Source organism: Lithobates pipiens, unplaced genomic scaffold, assembly GCF_037356315.1.
Source record: "Lithobates pipiens isolate NorthernLeopardFrog02 unplaced genomic scaffold, aLitPip1_a1.2 Scaffold_28, whole genome shotgun sequence".
In the NCBI taxonomy this organism is placed as follows: Eukaryota; Metazoa; Chordata; class Amphibia; order Anura; family Ranidae; genus Lithobates; species Lithobates pipiens.
The window spans coordinates 228,085,970-228,104,583 of NW_027507789.1; the positions used below are offsets into that span (position 1 = coordinate 228,085,970).

General features: G+C 48.9%; 1 protein-coding gene across 1 annotated transcript in view; it reads right to left on the minus strand.

The window, feature by feature from the left end:
* Positions 1-2,880: 2,880 nt before the first annotated feature.
* PRKCA (protein kinase C alpha) overlaps positions 2,881-18,614 on the minus strand; it is a gene marked incomplete in the record, with an annotated part of 355,905 nt that continues 340,171 nt past the window's right edge. The window contains 1 exon segment of the mRNA XM_077460653.1: positions 2,881-3,415. Coding sequence (XP_077316779.1) covers positions 3,251-3,415 — 165 coding nt within the window.

Below are 18,614 nucleotides of genomic sequence, written 5' to 3' on the forward strand. Positions count from 1 at the left end.
GTCCCCATCCTCCTTACATCCTTGTCTCCTTCAAAGACCCCTCTTACATCAGGGACCCTACATAAGCCCTCTGTTACATCAGGGTCCCCCATCACCAATCCCCTTACATCCTTGTCCCCTTCAGAGACCCCCCTTACATAAGTGTCCCAATTAGAGTTCCCTGTCACATGATGCAGGGGAATTGAAGAGGAGACCATATGCAGCCTCTGCTGACCTCAGTGCCTAATCTTTGCACATTACAGCCTCATGCACACTGGACATAAAAAATTAGGCTCATCCTTTGGTAGGATAGGCGAAGTGCCTGGCCTGTGTGCACATTTGGGTGTTTAAAACGCATATTTGTAAAAGGAGTGTTTACAGGCAGAAAAAAAAAACAACAACATCAAAAGCGTGTTTTTTTAGAGAAGGTGTCGGGCAGGTGTCTAGCAGTTCCTGCATTTTTTTCTGCCGCCTAGTGTGTGTGGATCCTAAAGACACACCACTGAACCCAGCTTTGGGCCAGATAAAATCTTGAGGTTGAGCCGCAGGTCAAAGTTTGGAGACCCCTGCCCTAGATCAATTCTCCAGTCCCCAGTTTATTGTGATGAAAATGGCGGCGGGTTTTTATATAAAACTTTTGCTCATGATGGAGACCGGGGGCCCCATACATACTGAATAGTCAGAATTGCAAAACACTGCAGAGGTTTCACTCATTTTTGTCTCTTATAAAACCCCAAATTTACAAAAAAAAAAAAAAAAGCTATCTTTAAAAATTCTTAGTCTTAGATTTTTCTTCACTACTATATATTATTATATATAAATATACTTTGATGAATTTTTATATAGTTTTTTGAGCTTCATGAGTTTTGGAAAAAAAAAACAAAAAAGATATAATTTTATTTGGCAGAACTGGACACAACAAAAAACAGGCATTTCTCATCATCTCCATCAGCCTTAAAGGTCCTATCAAGCAGGACGTCTGGCAGAGGATGCCCATTGGTTCCCACAAGGGCTGGCAGTGTCCAGATGACCTGCATGGAGCAGATACATCAAACGTGGCACAAACATTTCAACAATGTTTTAGGTTGGCCGCCTGGTATAAAAACCAAAAAGGTAAAGGCTTACAATGAAAAAAATAAATCTCTCTGGTCTAAGGTGACTACCAATAATGCTTTAACCCCTTGGCACCGGTGCCTTACGGCCCTTTAAGAGGTTTAGGATGGTGGGGGAGTGGGGTTTATGATCACGTGACCACAAGTAGCAATCAGGAATTCTTCATTAGCCGGCCGGTAACTGCGCCGGGAAAGTGCACTCTCGGCTGTATTTACACAAATTTACGCAAATACGGGTCTGCTCTGCGCCAAGGCCCACCCACCGAGAGACAGCATATTTGCATGCGGGCGGCGCCAAGGCCCACCCACCGAGAGACTGAATATTTGCATGCCGGCGGCGCCAAGGCCCACCCACCGAGAGACTGAATATTTGCATGCGGGCGGCGCCAAGGCTCACCCACCGAGAGGCTGCCTATCTGCATTAAACCGGCACCAAGGGGTTAAGCTCAAAAAGGGGAAAGGAAAAAAAAAAAAAATAGGACATCTGAAGATCACCATATGGCGCGATGGGTTAGAACTGCATCTTCAAGCAATGCTTGCAAAAAAAAAAAAATTCATATTTGGCACAAATCTCAACACAACTTTTTACTGCAAAAAGATCCAAAATCAAAAAAGAAAAGGAAAGACTCAATATCTCAACTTTTTTTTATCCTATGGAATACAGGCGGAGTTCCCATGAAAATCAACATGCAAAAAAGCCAAACTGCGAACCTTTCGGCATGCACCAGTTCATCGCATGCACTCGCCGACGACATGCAACCGGAAGAAAAACAAACAACAGAATTTTACCGACAGGGAACAGGGGGGTGGGGGGGGGGGGGGGAGGGAAAAAAAAAAAAAAAGCCAACGGGTGCCGACTTTAAGATGAGGAATACCTTGATACAAATATAATAGATTCATAGTACATTCTGAAAACAGGATGGGAAGGGGGTCGAGGACAAAGAAAATGGATAAAATGGAGACTCTGGCATCAAGATTGGTGGGGGGGGGAAGCCCCGCTCAGAGTAAGTATAGAAAATACATAGACCCTATTCCACAGACAAGATGAAAAATAAAAATGCAATGAGCATTAGCCTAAAATCTAACAAAAGTTAACCGCCCAAAAATGAGCATAAAGGGAAAAAAGAAAAAAGAAAAAAAAAAACCTTCACAAATATAGCATAATTCTTTTTTTTTTTTTTTTTTTTTTTTTTAATAAAAACTTCTCATTAATACTCTTAATGGAGATTCAGCTAAATTTATCACAGAATCAATTAAGAATACATTGTATAAACATGCAAAAAAAAATCATTGCATGACGTATATGCCAAAAAGAAGAAAACAAAATGACTGTCAAGCGGAACCCTTCTCTTCAATCCGTTTTGGATTCCATTGTTCTGTAAGGTTATTAAGCATTAATTATTAAGGTTTGATTAATAAGACTTTCCAGGATAGCCCTCGCCCATTACTAGAAAGGCATGTTATGGCATTCTGAGTCAAGAACGCTCTTATTGAGTACCTTCATATAAGATATGCCAAACTACTGCCAACACACGTCAAAAAAAAAAAAAACATCGTCGATGTATCGCAACTTCTAGACTCCACAACTGCTGCTGTACTTGCTGTTGGCTTTGTATCGATATGTGTGTTCTACATGGCAACAAGCAATTTGGCCTGTCTAGGAACCTTGAAACTGGTCCCAGACTGAGTTCAGAGCATTACTACGTACCTTTAACTCTGGATCTCATATGGCAATATAGATGAAAGATAAGATTTGTGTCCTCAGGAAACGACCTACTGACCCGTAAAATAGTAGGAAGACCACTGACCATTTTATTTTTAATTATTTTTGGTCTTACTCAACATTTCTTTTTTCCTTCTTCTAGCCGAACGCAATATTCAAATATAGTGTTTTGTCCGCTAGTTACGGAGCCGCGAGGACTGTGCTCATTGAGTTTTAGCGTAAGAAGAGGCATGGCCCAGGGTTTCTCACTGGACAAGATCTACCATTCAATAATAGAGCAAGATTTTTGTTTAACCCGTCAACAATATTAACCCTAGAATTTATAGGTGCCAATTTTTGTGTCATCCGTTTTTTTTTTTTTTTAAAAGCTGTGACCTTAAAATTGTAGGGTTAAGACTTCATGCCCCCGGAAAGGTCCTATTCAGAGTCTCTGTGATCAAGCTACACTCAGTAGGCTGGGATGTACGAACTGCGTGTTGATGTAGGAGAAGCCTTCGAAGTCGGCTTGATCGATGTTGGCTATGACCAGCTGGTCGGGTGGTGTCAGCACGGGTTGTCCCCTTGTGAAGAATTTGTCAAAGTTTTCGGCTCCTTTGCCACACTGAAAGAGAAAAGAAAACAATGGTTGGGTTAGAGACACAGTCAGGCAATGATGTCTCCTACAAGTCGGTTTCAGTTTATAAAAGAATGATACCATCGATCAGAAGATTGTCATTCACAAAACCTGTTTTGATCTCAATTTTCGAAGGATTCAGCTAAAGAATGAGACGTGGTCATAGATTGTCACCGCCGGGATGTACAGTGCCTTGCGAAAGTATTCGGCCCCCTTGAACTTTTCAACCTTTTGCCACATTTCAGGCTTCAAACATAAAGATATAAAATTGTTATTTTTTGTGACGAATCACCAACAAGTGGGACACAATTGTGAAGTGGAACGAAATCTATTGGATTTTTGAAACTTTTTTAACTAATAAAAAAATGAAAAGTGGGGCGTGCAAAATGATTGGGCCCCCTTGCGTTAATACTTTGTAGAGCCGCCTTTTGCTGCGATTACAGCTGCAAGTCGCTTGGGGTGTCTCTATCAGTTTTGCACATCGAGAGACTGAAATTCTTGCCCATTCTTCCTTGCAAAACAGCTGGAGCTCAGTTAGGTTGGATGGAGAGTGTTTGTGAACAGCAGTTTTCAGCTCTTTCCACAGATTCTCGATTGGATTCAGGTCTGGACTTTGACTTGGCCATTCTAACACCTGGATACGCTTATTTGTGAACCATTCCTTTGTAGATTTTGCTGTATGTTTGGGATCATTGTCTTGTTGGAAGATAAATCTCCGTCCCAGTTTCAGGTCTTTTGCAGACTCCAACAGGTTTTCATCCAGAATGGTCCTGTATTTGGCTGCATCCATCTTCCCCTCAATTTTAACCATCTTCCCTGTCCCTGCTGAAGAAAAGCAGGCCCAAACCATGATGCTGCCACCACCATGTGTGACAGTGGGGATGGTGTGTTGAGGGTGATGAGCTGTGTTGCTTTTACGCTTAACATATCGTTTTGCATTGTGGGCAAAAAGTTGGATTTTGGTTTCATCTGACCAGAGCACCTTCTTCCACATGTTTGGTGTGTCTCCCAGGTGGCTTGTGACAAACTTTAGACGAGACTTTTTATGGATATCTTTGAGAAATGGCTTTCTTCTTGCCACTCTTCCATAAAGGGCAGATTTGTGCAGTGTACGACTGATTGTTGTCCTATGGACAGACTCTCCCACCTCAGCTGTAGTTCTCTGCAGTTCATCCAGAGTGATCATGGGCCTCTTGGCTGCATCTCTGATCAGTCTTCTCCTTGTCTGAGCTGAAAGTTTAGAGGGACGGCCAGGTCTTGGTAGATTTGCAGTGGTCTGATACTCCTTCCATTTCAAAATGATCGCTTGCACAGTGCTCCTTGGGATGTTTAAAGCTTGGGAAATCTTTTTGTATCAAAATCCGGCTTTAAACTTCTCCACAACAGTATTATGGACCTGCCTGGTGTGTTCCTTGGTCTTCATGATGCTCTCTGCACTTTCAGCAGAACCCTGAGACTATCACAGAGCAGGTGCATTTATACAGAGACTTGATTACACACAGGTGGATTCTATTTATCATCATCAGTCATTTAGGACAACATTGGATCATTCAGAGATCCTCGCTGAACTTCTGGAGTGAGTTTGCTGCACTGAAAGTAAAGGGGCCGAATAATTTTGCACGCACCACTTTTCAGTTTTTTATTTGCTAAAAAAGTTTAAAATATCCAATAGATTTCGTTCCACTTCACAATTGTGTCCCACTTGTTGGTGATTCTTCACAAAAAATAAAATTTTTATATCTTTATGTTTGAAGCCTGAAATGTGGCAAAAGGTTGAAAAGTTCAAGGGGGCCGAATACTTTCGCAAAGGCACTGTACTACTAATTTTCCCCTAGAGGCGACCAATATTATATTATGGTGAAGTGACCTGTTTCTGATCGGTAGAGGAAAGAAAATAGAGGATTTTCAATGTACTGGGAAAAAATCTTTGTGCTTCTTACAAATCGTATTACTTGGGTGTTAAAGGTCAGCTCTACCAATAACCTGTTGCAAAGCTAGATGGAGTCATTACGTCAGGACCGGGGGTCTGAACCCACAACCTCTGCTGCATCCAGCAGATCTGTCCACCGGAGAGGCTGGACAGGTGATCTCTTAGAACAATCTGGTCTTGTGCCTCGTTTCTAGTTAACTTTGAACTCTTTGCTCCTCCCATGAACTTCCTATGTAAGGCATGCCTTTACACTTCCTGCTTGCTAGATTATTGTGCTCTCTCCAGCCGCAATCTTGCTACTCTGTGTATCTGCAGTTGTAATCAGAGCTGTTGCTAAAGCAGTGTAGTCAGCCCTTCTGTACTTGTCCCGCACCCCATTTATTCAAAAGGGGACTCTGGCACTTACTGAGCATTACCACTACCTACTATTAACTACAGTCTTACCGCAGAGACTGGTCCTTTTCTGCCTCCCCCTGCAGGGCTGCAATAGGGGATCAATTCTAGCATTTGTGCCCCCACCCCCCTGCTTTCAGAGCCATCTGATGTGCCCCCCTTTCCCCACAGTGTTGCCAGCTTCCCTCCTCTTCTCTCCCACTGGGAGCTGCTGGGGGCACACAAGAGGATGTTTCAGGGTGGAGAGCGGTGGAATGGGCCGGTTAATTTGTCATAATAATGATTTTAGTGTATTTTTCCTGAAAATACAATATGATATTTTTTGTGGCTGGGTGGGATGATTTCTAATAGCAGCCCTTGCTGCAATTATCTCCCCTACCACTTGTTATCGACCCTTGACTTGTTTACTGACTATGCTTTTGTTTTATCCCAACATGGGCCGGTGCCAGTATAAGGCAGCTGCCTTAGGGTTGCCAGGATGGATGGGGGGGGGGGGGGGGGGTTGGGCGTTAAAATCCAAATCCCCAGCCAAAAGCTGGAGGTTCAGATTTTAACCACACTATACCGGCCATGTGTGTACAGTGTGTGTTGGGAGTGTGTGTACGTTTGTGAAGCTGACTGTCTGCGTCCAATGCGGAAGAGATACAAGCGGCTGTGAAACCGTCAATCACTTTCACAACTGCCGCAATGTGGATGCACCCCCCCCCCCCCATGTTTCCTGGGCTCTGCTTTCCCACCTGCGGGCCTGGTGTGGTTATGGTAGGTGTGCCTGTGAAGGGCGGCGGGAGCTCAGCGAACATCCATCTGCTGACCCTCCCTCCTGTGTACAGAGCAGGAAGTGGTACCCACCACTGCACCGATCATCCTCCCTGCGGATATCCAATTCACTCTACTGCCTGGGCCTCGTACAGGGGTACCCCCCTTATACATGGCCCTGGCTCCAGCCATGATCCTGGTACCAACCACTTCCTGTTAGGATGTTTATATATGTACATTGGACGGGAAGTGGTTGATATGCAGTCCGATGTAAGGACATCACGCTATGACATACTTTGGTTGACCATTGACTGGGGAATGTTCTCAGATATTACAGGAAATGTTTCTGTATCTCGTGTTATAGCGCACACATCGTGATCGGCCTCCTTGTATCGGGGAATATCTTTGTCCTGCTTGTCGTGTCTGCTCTTCCCAGAAAACCTCAGAAAGTACCCGTGTACAGGAGGGGGCGCTCTCCCTGTACCCGGGGGGGGGGCAGCACAATGACGCATACAAGGCCGATTCGTGCTCTCCGCATTATCAGGAAGAAGGTATTTTCAGAGAAGGTTCTGAGAAATGAGAGCAGAAGGTACACGTGTCCACCAATCCCTCAGAACAAACTATTTATTTATTTTTCGCTCTTAGATGTATTGTTTACCCCGATAAAGAACGAACCGCGCGCTCCGAGGATACAAAGCGCTCACACGAAGATTCTTTGTAGTAATCACACAAGCACACAACGTCACCGCTTTCTCAAGCTTTAAACAACAAACCTGAAAACCAAGGTCAGCTTGTTGTGCCGGAACCTGTCGGCCGCGCCGGTTTATGGCATTTCGACATTAATTGCGATATTTTTAAGTCGGGGGTTTTGGCCTTTTAAAAGCTACTTTCAAAATAAAAATATGTGGCTGTTAAAAGTGTCTGGCCAGAAAAATACATTCAGTACTTCTCTGCGGTACAGGAAACATTTAACTGTATGTCCTCTCTAACAGTACAGAGAAATACAGCGGGGGGGTTGGGATTTGATCCCCTTCAGACACTTACAGAGAAATGAAGGGTCTATCATTGTTATCAGAGGTGTATTATATATGATGGAGACAGAAGATCAACCAAAAATCCAGAAAAATCACACGATACAAATGTTATAAATGGAGTTGCAGTTTGGTGAGTAAAATAAGTATTTGATCCCCAAGCAGAACGTGACTTAGTAGTTGGTGGAGAAACCCTTGTTGGTGATCACAGAGGTCAGACGTTTCTTGTAGGTGGTGATGAGGTTTGCACATCTCAGGAGGGATTTTGCTCCTCTCTTCTCTACAGATCTTCTCTAAATACTGAAGGTCTCTTGGCAACTCAAAGTTTCGGCTCCCTCCATAAATTTCCCATAGGATTAAGGTCTGGAGACTGGCTAGACCACTCTATGACCTTAATGTCCTTCTTCTTGAGACACTCCTTTGTACCCCCCCCCGCTGGTCTGCCAGTTGGTCCGGCACTTACCCCATCTAGGTGGCAGGCAGCAGCTCCTGTGTCCTCTTCTCCATCACAGCGGCTCCCGTCACACACCTCCTCCCTCTTAGGCATCCAACAATAGGATCACCTCTCCTTTCAGTCAATCGTATATGATGGGTCTCAAGACCTGCTTCCTGATTGGCCAGGAATAGGAAGAATAGTGAATACTCATTCACTATTGTCAAACAACTGGGTGGGCACTGCGCCCCGAGCCCCACCCTTTTTTTGAAGCCTATTAGTGTCCCTGGCTCTAATCACATGCTTCAAAACCCCTCCCCCAGTGGAATCCATGGTCTAGAGCCCTTTATGTAGATTAGGGGGCCCGTTGCATAAATTGGGGGGGGGGCAGCACCCGTGCGCCCCTAATGGATGGGTCTACACTGGGTAACAGTGTTGATGTTGATGTAAGTGATCTGGTTCCCGGGAAGGCGGCTTCTACTACCAGGAGCAGGGCTGTCAAATGCAATATCATCATGGATCGCATCAGCACTTTGGTTGCCCTCAAAGGGCTGGTTGTATCTGTAAGGCTAGATGTCAAGAGCATCCCACAGCCCCCCCATCAGAAGAGCCCCCCCCCATCAGAAGTGAAGAGCCCCCCGCCCATCAGATGTAAAGACCCCCCGCCATAAGCCCCCCGCCCATCAGAAGTGAAGAGCCCCCCGCCCATCAGAAGTGAAGAGCCCCCCGCCCATCAGAAGTGAAGAGCCCCCCGCCCATCAGAGGTGAAGAGCCCCCCCGCCCATCAGAGGTGAAGAGCCCCCCCGCCCATCAGAGGTGAAGAGCCCCCCCGCCCATCAGAGGTGAAGAGCCCCCCCGCCCATCAGAGGTGAAGAGCCCCCCCGCCCATCAGAGGTGAAGAGCCCCCCCGCCCATCAGAGGTGAAGAGCCCCCCGCCCATCAGAGGTGAAGAGCCCCCCGCCCATCAGAGGTGAAGAGCCCCCCGCCCATCAGAGGTGAAGAGCCCCCCACCCATCAGATGTCAAGACCCCCCCCACCATTAGAGGTGAAGAGGCCCCTTACATCAGATGTCAAGACCCCCCCCACCATCAGAAGAGAAGAGCCCCCCACCATCAGAAGAGAAGAGCCCCCCACCATCAGAAGAGAAGAGCCCCCCACCATCAGAAGAGAAGAGCCCCCCTGCCCATCAGAAGTGAAGAGCCCCCCGCCCATCAGAGGTGAAGAGCCCCCCCACCCATGAAAGGTGAAGAGCCCCCCACCCTCCCTTACTTCACAATGCACATGTGCTGCTGCCGGGAAGAAGCTGGGGGAGGGGCTGGAGGGAAGAAAGTGCAGGGTCTGGAGGACAGCCAAAGTAGAGGCTGGAGTCTGCTGAATGCTGGGACCAGGGAAGGTGGAAGAGTGCTGCAAAGAGAGGAGCTTGATCTGTAGGAGCAGTTCTGTACTCCTCTCTGCTGCCAACTGCTGAGAGAGGGAGGGTGGCAGAGACAAGCCTCTCCGCAGCTGCATGGAGAAGCGCAAAATCTGACAGAGGAGTTATGTCCTCTCCTCTGCTGAGACAAGATGAGGACGAAGATGGGGGGGGAGGAGAGGGTGCAGCAGGAGAGGTGCAAGGGCCACATGAAATGATCTGGAGGGCTGGATTCGGCCCACGGGCCTTGCGTTTGACACCTGACCTAAAGCAGTGGTTCTCAAACTCGGTCCTCAAGTACCCCGAACGAGCCATGTTTTCAGGTTTTCCTTTACTTTGCACAGCTGCTTTAAATCAAGATCAATAACATGGTATAGATAAGAGCTATTTTATCTATCGGAGATATCGCCGTGAACGTCAGAGCGAGAGCGATAATTCTAGCGCTAAACCTCCATAACTCTAAACTGGTAACCTGTAAAAAAAAACAAAAAATAAAAAAATAATTTAAAGCGCCGCCTTTGGGGATTTTTAAATACCGTAGTTTGGTGCCATTCCACGAGCGTGCGCAATTTTTAAGCTTGGCATGTTAGGCATCTATTTATTCGGAGCAACATCATCTTTTTATTTTTTACAAAAAATTGGGTTATATGTTGCGTTTTTTTTTTAATTCATTAAAGTCTAGTTTTTCGAAATTACGCAAATACCGTGTGAAAAATTGCAATGACTGCCATTTTATTCCTTAGGGCCTCTGCAAAAAAAGAAAAAAGAAAAACGTGTATATATATAATGTTTTTGGGTTCTACATCATTTTCTAGCAAAAAAAACACCACACATTTTTACATGTAAGACGTGTTCGAATAGGCCCGGTCACTGAGCACCATACAGAAACAAGTACACCAACATGGTGACGCCTGTTCTCTGGCATATTAGCAAGGATACTTTGTCTCCACAACAGCACAGTGACACCCAATTCTCCCATGTGGTCGCGGTACACGGGAGCTGACGCCCATCCTCCCATGTGGTCGTGGTACACGGGAGCTGACGCCCATCCTCCCATGTGGTCGTGGTACACTGGAGATGACGCCCATCCTCACATGTGGTCGCGGTACACGGGAGATGACGCCCATCCTCACATGTGGTCGTGGTACACGGGAGTTGACGCCCATCCTCCCATGTGGTCGTGGTACAGGGAGCTGACGCCCATCCTCCCATGTGGTCGTGGTACACTGGAGATGACGCCCATCCTCACATGTGGTCGTGGTACACTGGAGATGACGCCCATCCTCACATGTGGTTGCGGTACATGGGAGATGACGCCCATCCTCCCATGTGGTCGCGGTACACGGGAGCTGACGCCCATCCTCCCATGTGGTCGTGGTACACTGGAGATGACGCCCATCCTCACATGTGGTCGCGGTACACGGGAGATGACGCCAATCCTCACTCGTGGTCGCGGTACACGGGAGATGACGCCCATCCTCACATGTGGTTGTGGTACACGGGAGAGGATGCCCATTTTCACTCGTGGTCGCGGGAGATGACGCGGTACATGGGAGATGACACCCATCCTCACGGGACGCCCATGGCCGAGGGAGATGACACGGTACAGGGGAGATTACGCCAATCCTCACTTGTGGTCACGGTACACGGGAGATGACGCCCATCCTCCCATGTGGTCGCGGTACACAGGAGATGACGCCCATCCTCACATGTGGTTGCGGTACATGGGAGATGACGCCCATCCTCCCATGTGGTCGCGGTACACGGGAGATGACACCCATCCTCACATGTGGTCGCGGTACACTGGAGCTGACGCCCATCCTCCCATGTGGTCGCGGTACACGGGAGATGACGCCCATCCTCACATGTGGTCGCGGTACATGGGAGATGACGCCCATCCTCACATGTGGTCGCGGTACACGGGAGATGACGCCCATCCTCACATGTGGTCGCGGTACACGGGAGATGATGCCCATCCTCCCATGTGGTCGCTGTACACGGGAGCTGACGCCCATCCTCACATCTGGTCGCGGTACACGGGAGATGACGCCCATCCTCCCATGTGGTCGCGGTACACTGGAGATGACGCCCATCCTCCCATGTGGTCGCGGTACACGGGAGATGACACCCATCCTCACATGTGGTCGCGGTACACGGGAGATGACGCCCATCCTCCCATGTGGTCGCGGTACACGGGAGATGACACCCATCCTCACATGTGGTCGCGGTACACTGGAGCTGACGCCCATCCTCACATGTGGTCGCTGTACACGGGAGCTGACGCCCATCCTCACATGTGGTCGCAGTACACGGGAGATGACGCCCATCCTCACATGTGGTCGCTGTACACGGGAGCTGACGCCCATCCTCACATGTGGTCGCGGTACACGGGAGATGACGCCCATCCTCACATGTGGTCGCGGTACACGGGAGATGACGCCCATCCTCACATGTGGTCGCTGTACACAGGAGCTGACGCCCATCCTCACATGTGGTCGCTGTACACGGGAGCTGACGCCCATCCTCACATGTGGTCGCAGTACACGGGAGATGACACCCATCCTCCCATGTGGTCACAGTACACGGGAGATGACACCCATCCTCCCATGTGGTCACAGTACACGGGAGATGACACCCATCCTCCCATGTGGTCACAGTACACGGGAGATGACACCCATCCTCCCATGTGGTCACAGTACACGGGAGATGACGTCCATCCTCCCATGTGGTCACAGTACACGGGAGATGATGCCCATCCTCCCATGTGAAGCTGAGTTCTACTTGCTGACTCCACGCAGTTTCCGTCTCCCCACATGCCGGCTCTTCATACCTCTATATAAAGAAGAGGTGTCATCACACATCCCAGCATGATAGATGAGACGGATGTCTCAGCAGTTCCGCGATAAACACGCACGGGACACGTCTTCTATTAGTCACATTCAGGAGGAGAGAAATCTGAACAATTACACATCAACAGACACGCAAAACCGACATCAGTTCTGATTATACGTGCCAAATAAAACGAGATCTCTTCTTACAGTGAGGGGAAAAAGTATTGGATTTTGTACGTTCGCCCCACTGACAAAGAAATGATCGGTCTATAATTTTATTGGTCGGTTTATTATAACAGAGAGACAAAAAAAAAGCAAAAATATCCAGAAAAACATTTTAAGTTATAAATTGATTTGCATTTTAATGAGTGAAATAAGTATTTGATCCCCAATCAATCGGCAAGATTTCTGGCTCCCAGGTGTCTTCTATACAGGTAATGAGCTGAAATTACAAGCACTCTCTCTTAAAAGGGAGTGCTCCTAATCTCAGCTTGTTACCTGTATAAAAGACACCTGTCTGCAGAAGCAATCAATCAGATTCCAATCTCTCCACCACGGCCAAGACCAAGTCCAAGGATGTCGGGGAGAAGATTGGAGACCTACACAAGGCTGGAATGGGCTACAAGACCATCAGCAAGAAGCTTGGTGAGAGGTGACAACAGTTGGTGGATTATTATTCACAAATGGAAGAGACACAAAATAACGATGGATCTCCTCGGTCTGGGGCTCCATGGAAGATCTCACCTCGTGGAGGATCAATGATCAGGAGAACGGTGAGGAATCCGCCCAGAACTACACCGGAGAATCTTCTCCATGATCTCAGCTGGGACCATAGTCACCAAGAGAACAATCGGTATCACACTACACCGTGAGGGACTGAAATCCTGCAGCCCCCACAAGATCCCCCCGCTCAGGAAATCACATGTACAGGTCCCCCCGCCCAGGAAATCACATGTACAGGTCCCCCCGCTCAGGAAATCACATGTACAGGTCCCCCCGCTCAGGAAATCACATGTACAGGTCCCCCCGCTCAGGAAATCACATGCACAGGTCCGTCTGAAGATCACTAATGAACATTGAATGATTCCGAGGGGAACCGGGGGAAGGGTTGTGGTCAGAGGAGACCGAAATCCAGATCTTTGGCATCAACTCAACTCACCGGGTTTGGAGGAGGAGGAATGCCGCCTATGACCCCAAGAACACCATCCCCCACCGTCATACATGGAGGACCTATGACCCCAAGAACACCATCCCCCACCGTCATACATGGAGGACCTATGACCCCAAGAACACCATCCCCCACCGTCATACATGGAGGTCCTATGACCCCAAGAACACCATCCCCCACTGTCATACATGGAGGTCCTATGACCCCAAGAACACCATCCTCCACTGTCACACATGGAGGTCCTATGACCCCAAGAACACCATCCCCCACCGTCATACATGGAGGACCTATGACCCCAAGAACACCATCCCCCACGTCATACATGGAGGACCTATGACCCCAAGAACACCATCCCCCACCATCATACATGGAGGACCTATGACCCCAAGAACATCCCCCACCCTCATACATGGAGGACCTATGACCTAAAGAACACCATCCCCCACCGTCATACATGGAGGACCTATGACCCCAAGAACACCATCCCCCACCGTCATACATGGAGGACCTATGACCCCAAGAGCACCATTCCCCACCATCATACATGGAGGTCTTATGACCCCAAGAACACCATCCCCCACCGTCATACATGGAGGTCCTATGACCCCAAGAACACCATCCCCCACTGTCATACATGGAGGTCCTATGACCCCAAGAACACCATCCCCCACTGTCACACATGGAGGACCTATGACCCCAAGAACACCATCCCCCACCGTCATACATGGAGGACCTATGACCTAAAGAACACTATCCCCCACCGTCATACATGGAGGACCTATGACCTAAAGAGCACCATCCCCCACCGTCATACATGGAGGACCTATGACCCCAAGAACACCATCCCCCACCGTCATACATGGGGGACCTATGACCCCAAGAACACCATCCCCCACCGTCATACATGGAGGACCTATGACCCCAAGAACACCACCCCCCACCATCATACATGGAGGTCCTATGACCCCAAGAACACCATCCCCCACCATCATACATGGAGGACCTATGACCCCCAAGAACACCATCCGCCACCGTCATACATGGAGGACCTATGACCCCAAGAACACCATCCCCCACTGTCATACATGGAGGACCTATGACCCCAAGAACACCATCCCCCACCGTCATACATGGAGGACCTATGACCCCAAGAACACCATCCCCCACCGTCATACATGGAGGACCTATGACCCCAAGAACACCATCCCCCACCGTCATACATGGAGGACCTATGAACCCAAGAACACCATCCCCCACTGTCCTACATGGAGGTGGAAACATTATACTTTGAGGGTGTAATCTGCTAAGAGGACAGGACAACTTACCGCATGAAAGGAACGATGGACAGGGCCATGTACCATAAAATCTTGGGTGAGAACCTCCTTCCCTCAGCCAGGGCATTGAAAATGGGTCATGGATGGGTCTTCCAGCATAACAATGACCCAAAACACACGGCCAAGGGAACAAAAGAGTTGCTCAAGAAGAAGCACATTAAGGTCCTGGAGTGGCCTAGCCAGTCTCCAGACCTTAATCCCATAGAAAATATGTGGAGGGACCTGAAGGTTGGAGTCACCAACCATCAGCCTGGAAACCTTCATGACTTGGAGAGGATCTGCAAAGAGGACAAAATCCCTCCTGAGATGTGTGCGAACCTGGAGGCCAACTCCAAGAAACGTCTGACCTCTGTGATCCCCAACAAGAAAAGATTTACACACGTCACTGAGGGGTGTACTTACTTTTGTCAGATACAGTATATGCTATAGTTACCCACTGACACGCCTTGGGAGTCTAGTGATCGGGTTCTAAAAGACTGGGGGGGGGGCTGCAAGGTATGAGAAGAATGGTAATGCCCCCCATGTTATGGTTCATGAATATCCTCGGCCAATCACCAGGCTCAGACAATGTAATGGGCAGTGACATACCCGAGTCGGCTCTAACACAATTTATCACCGGGGCTTTCCCAGGGATCAGCAGTCGGGCAGTGTTGGAGTAGGGATTGGGTATGCACAGCGATCAGTCATGACATTCTGACCATTGGCCGGTAAAATGATTACCTTGATTATTTGGTTACAATGACATCTGAAAGGGGGTGGGATAAATTAAACAGCAAATGAACATGTTGTCCCTGAAGTTGATGTGATGAAAGCAGAAAAAATGGATGTGTAAGGATTTGAGGGGCTTTGACAAGTAGCAAATTATAATGTCTAGACAACTGTGTCAGAGCAACTCCAAAACTGCAGCTCTTGTGGGATGTTTCTGGTCTGCAGAGGTCAAGACCAACCAAAAGTGTTATATGGAAGGAGAACCGGCCAACCGGTGACAGGGTCATGGGAGGTCAAGGCTCATTGGTGGAGGTGGGGAGGGAAATCTCATTGATGGGGGCGGAGAGGGAAGGATCATTGATGGAGGTGGGGAGGGAAGGATCATTGGTGGAGGCGGTGAGGGAAGGATCATTGGTGGAGGCGGGGAGGGAAGGATCATTGGTGGAGGCGGTGAGGGAAGGATCATTGGTGGAGGCGGGGAGGGAAGGATCATTGGTGGAGGCGGGGAGGGAAGGATCATTGGTGGAGGTGGGGAGGGAAGGATCATTGGTGGAGGTGGGGAGGGAAGGATCATTGGTGGAGGTGGGGAGGGAAGGCTCATCGATGGGGGTGGGGAGGGAAGGCTCATCGATGGGGGTGGGGAGGGAAGGCTCATCGATGGGGGTGAGGAGGAAAGGCTCATCGATGGGGGTGGGGAGGGAAGGCTCATCGATGGGGGTGGGGAGCGAAGGCTCATCGATGGGGGTGGGGAGGGAAGGCTCATCGATGGGGGTGGGGAGGAAAGGCTCATCGATGGGGGTGGGGAGGAAAGGCTCATCGATGGGGGTGGGGAGGAAAGGCTCATCGATGGGGGTGGGGAGGAAAGGCTCATCGATGGGGGTGGGGAGGAAAGGCTCATCGATGGGGGTGGGGAGGAAAGGCTCATCGATGGGGGTGGGGAGGGAAGGCTCATCGATGGAGGTGGGGAGGGAAGGCTCATCGATGGAGGTGGGGAGGGAAGGCTCATCGATGGGGGTGGGGAGCGAAGGCTCATCGATGGGGGTGGGGAGCGAAGGCTCATCGATGGGGGTGGGGAGCGAAGGCTCATCGATGGGGGTGGAGAGCGAAGGCTCATTGATGGGTGTGGGGAGCGAAGGCTCATTGATGGGGGTGGGGAGCGAAGGCTCATTGATGGGGGTGGGGAGCGAAGGCTCATCGATGGGGGTGGGGAGGGAAGGCTCATCGATGGGTGTGGGGAGCGAAGGCTCATCGATGGGGGTGGGGAGCGAAGGCTCATCGATGGGGGTGGGGAGCGAAGGCTCATCGATGGGGGTGGGGAGGGAAGGCTCATTGATGGGGGTGGGGTGGCTGGCGTGTGTAGTCCTATCCAATAGAAGAGGTATTACAGCTCAAATTGCTGGTAAAGGTAATGCTGAATCTGATAGGAAGGTATCAGACACACAGCGCATTGCAGTTTGTTTTGTAGCCGCAGACCAAGGTACCCATGCTGACCGGTCTCCACAGTCAAAAGCCCCTACGATGGCTACGTGAGCATCAGAACTGGAGCAATGGAGCAATGGAAGAAGGTGGTCTGGTCTGATGAATTCAAGAATGCTTTGAGGAACACAACAATGCGTTGGAGGTGTTGAGTTGGCTTCCAAACTCTCAGGATCTCAGTCCAATCGAGAATCTGCGGGATGTGCTGGAAAAACAAGTCCGATCCACGGAGGCCCCACCCCCCCCAACTTATAGGACTCAAAGGATCTGCTAATAACAGCTTGGTGGCAGATACCACAAGATACCTTTAGAGGTCTAGTGGAGTCCATGCCTTGACGGGTTATGGTGGGTGGTCCTAATCTTATGGCTGATTGCTGTATATTACTGTGGAGAAGGAAGGAGAGCAGGCTTTGCTCTGAAAGAGTGTCAGCTCTTCCCCCTCACCTCACTATTGGTCCAGACATGACATATCAAACAAATGGGGAGGCTCAGGATAAGCCACTGTTAGAGCACCCCAGATTTTGGGGCACCCTAGAAAAAGGTGGAACCAAGGTGCAGAAATCTGAAGATGCCCTCTTTGGCATGTAGGTGGTATTTTTGTAAGGGGCCATGGGTATAAACCAGCTACCATTTTGTCGTAGCCCTAAAAATAGACCCCTTTAATTTGTAGTTCTTTGTATGTCAGCTCTGCGGTTCAGGCTGTGAAGGGAGGACAGTGACAAGAATCAAATTTGGCACCGAGCAGACGGAAGCTCCAACAGATGACAATTTGCTCTCAGCCTCATCACATCTCCTCTCTGATGAGAGGTATGGGTAGGAGACGACTGATATATCAGGTAGGTAGATGACACAGAGGTGGGTCTCAGCCAGTGTATGACAACTTGCCCCCCGGCAGAAGAGAACATTTTGATGGGAACATTCAGTGTAGCGGGGGAAGGACGAGACGTTCGGCTTATCTCTGCTCAGTGCGCTGTGCAGGATTCATGAATCTCTCCTCTCGTCCTTCCGTCTCAAGTAACAGCAGGAACCAGAGGACTCTGGATAAAAGAGCTCTCTTGTAATGTACTAAAAAGAGATGAGATGACACCTGAGAGGAGGACATGCCGAGTGTGATATAGGATGTGATGGAGAGGATACATTCAAAAATGAATTTAGGACGAATGCATCGTGATCTCGGCTCACTTTCAATGGTGACCCCATTTTTTCAATGTTTTTTTTTTTAATTTTAGTTACTAATGTATCTTTTCTAACCTCATCCACTTCATTCTCTTCTGGTATTCAGAAGATTCTGAACGGGCATAGTGGAGGGTGGTGAAAGTACGACGTTCTGCCATGGTGCAAGTTAAGTTTAGTAAATTGCTATAGAGATGACACAGGAATCTTGGGAAGCTGCAGATTATGTTTTGTGAGAAGACAAAACTGTGGGGTTGATTTTTTACTAAATCTGGAGAGTGCAAAATCTGGGGCAGCTCTGCAGAGAAACCAATCAGCTTCCAGGGCTTTAGGGTCCGTTCACACAGGGGCAACTCAGAATCCGACTTCAGGTCGCCCCAAGTCACGCTACAGGTAAAAATCAATGTAAGTGAATGAGAGGCATGTTAATGCACACTACTGAAGTCACTCCGACTTCAGGAAAGGTTCCTGTACTACTTGTATCCGACTTGTAGGTCGACCGGTACCCATTGATATCAATGGAAGTCGCCTCCGAGTCGGATC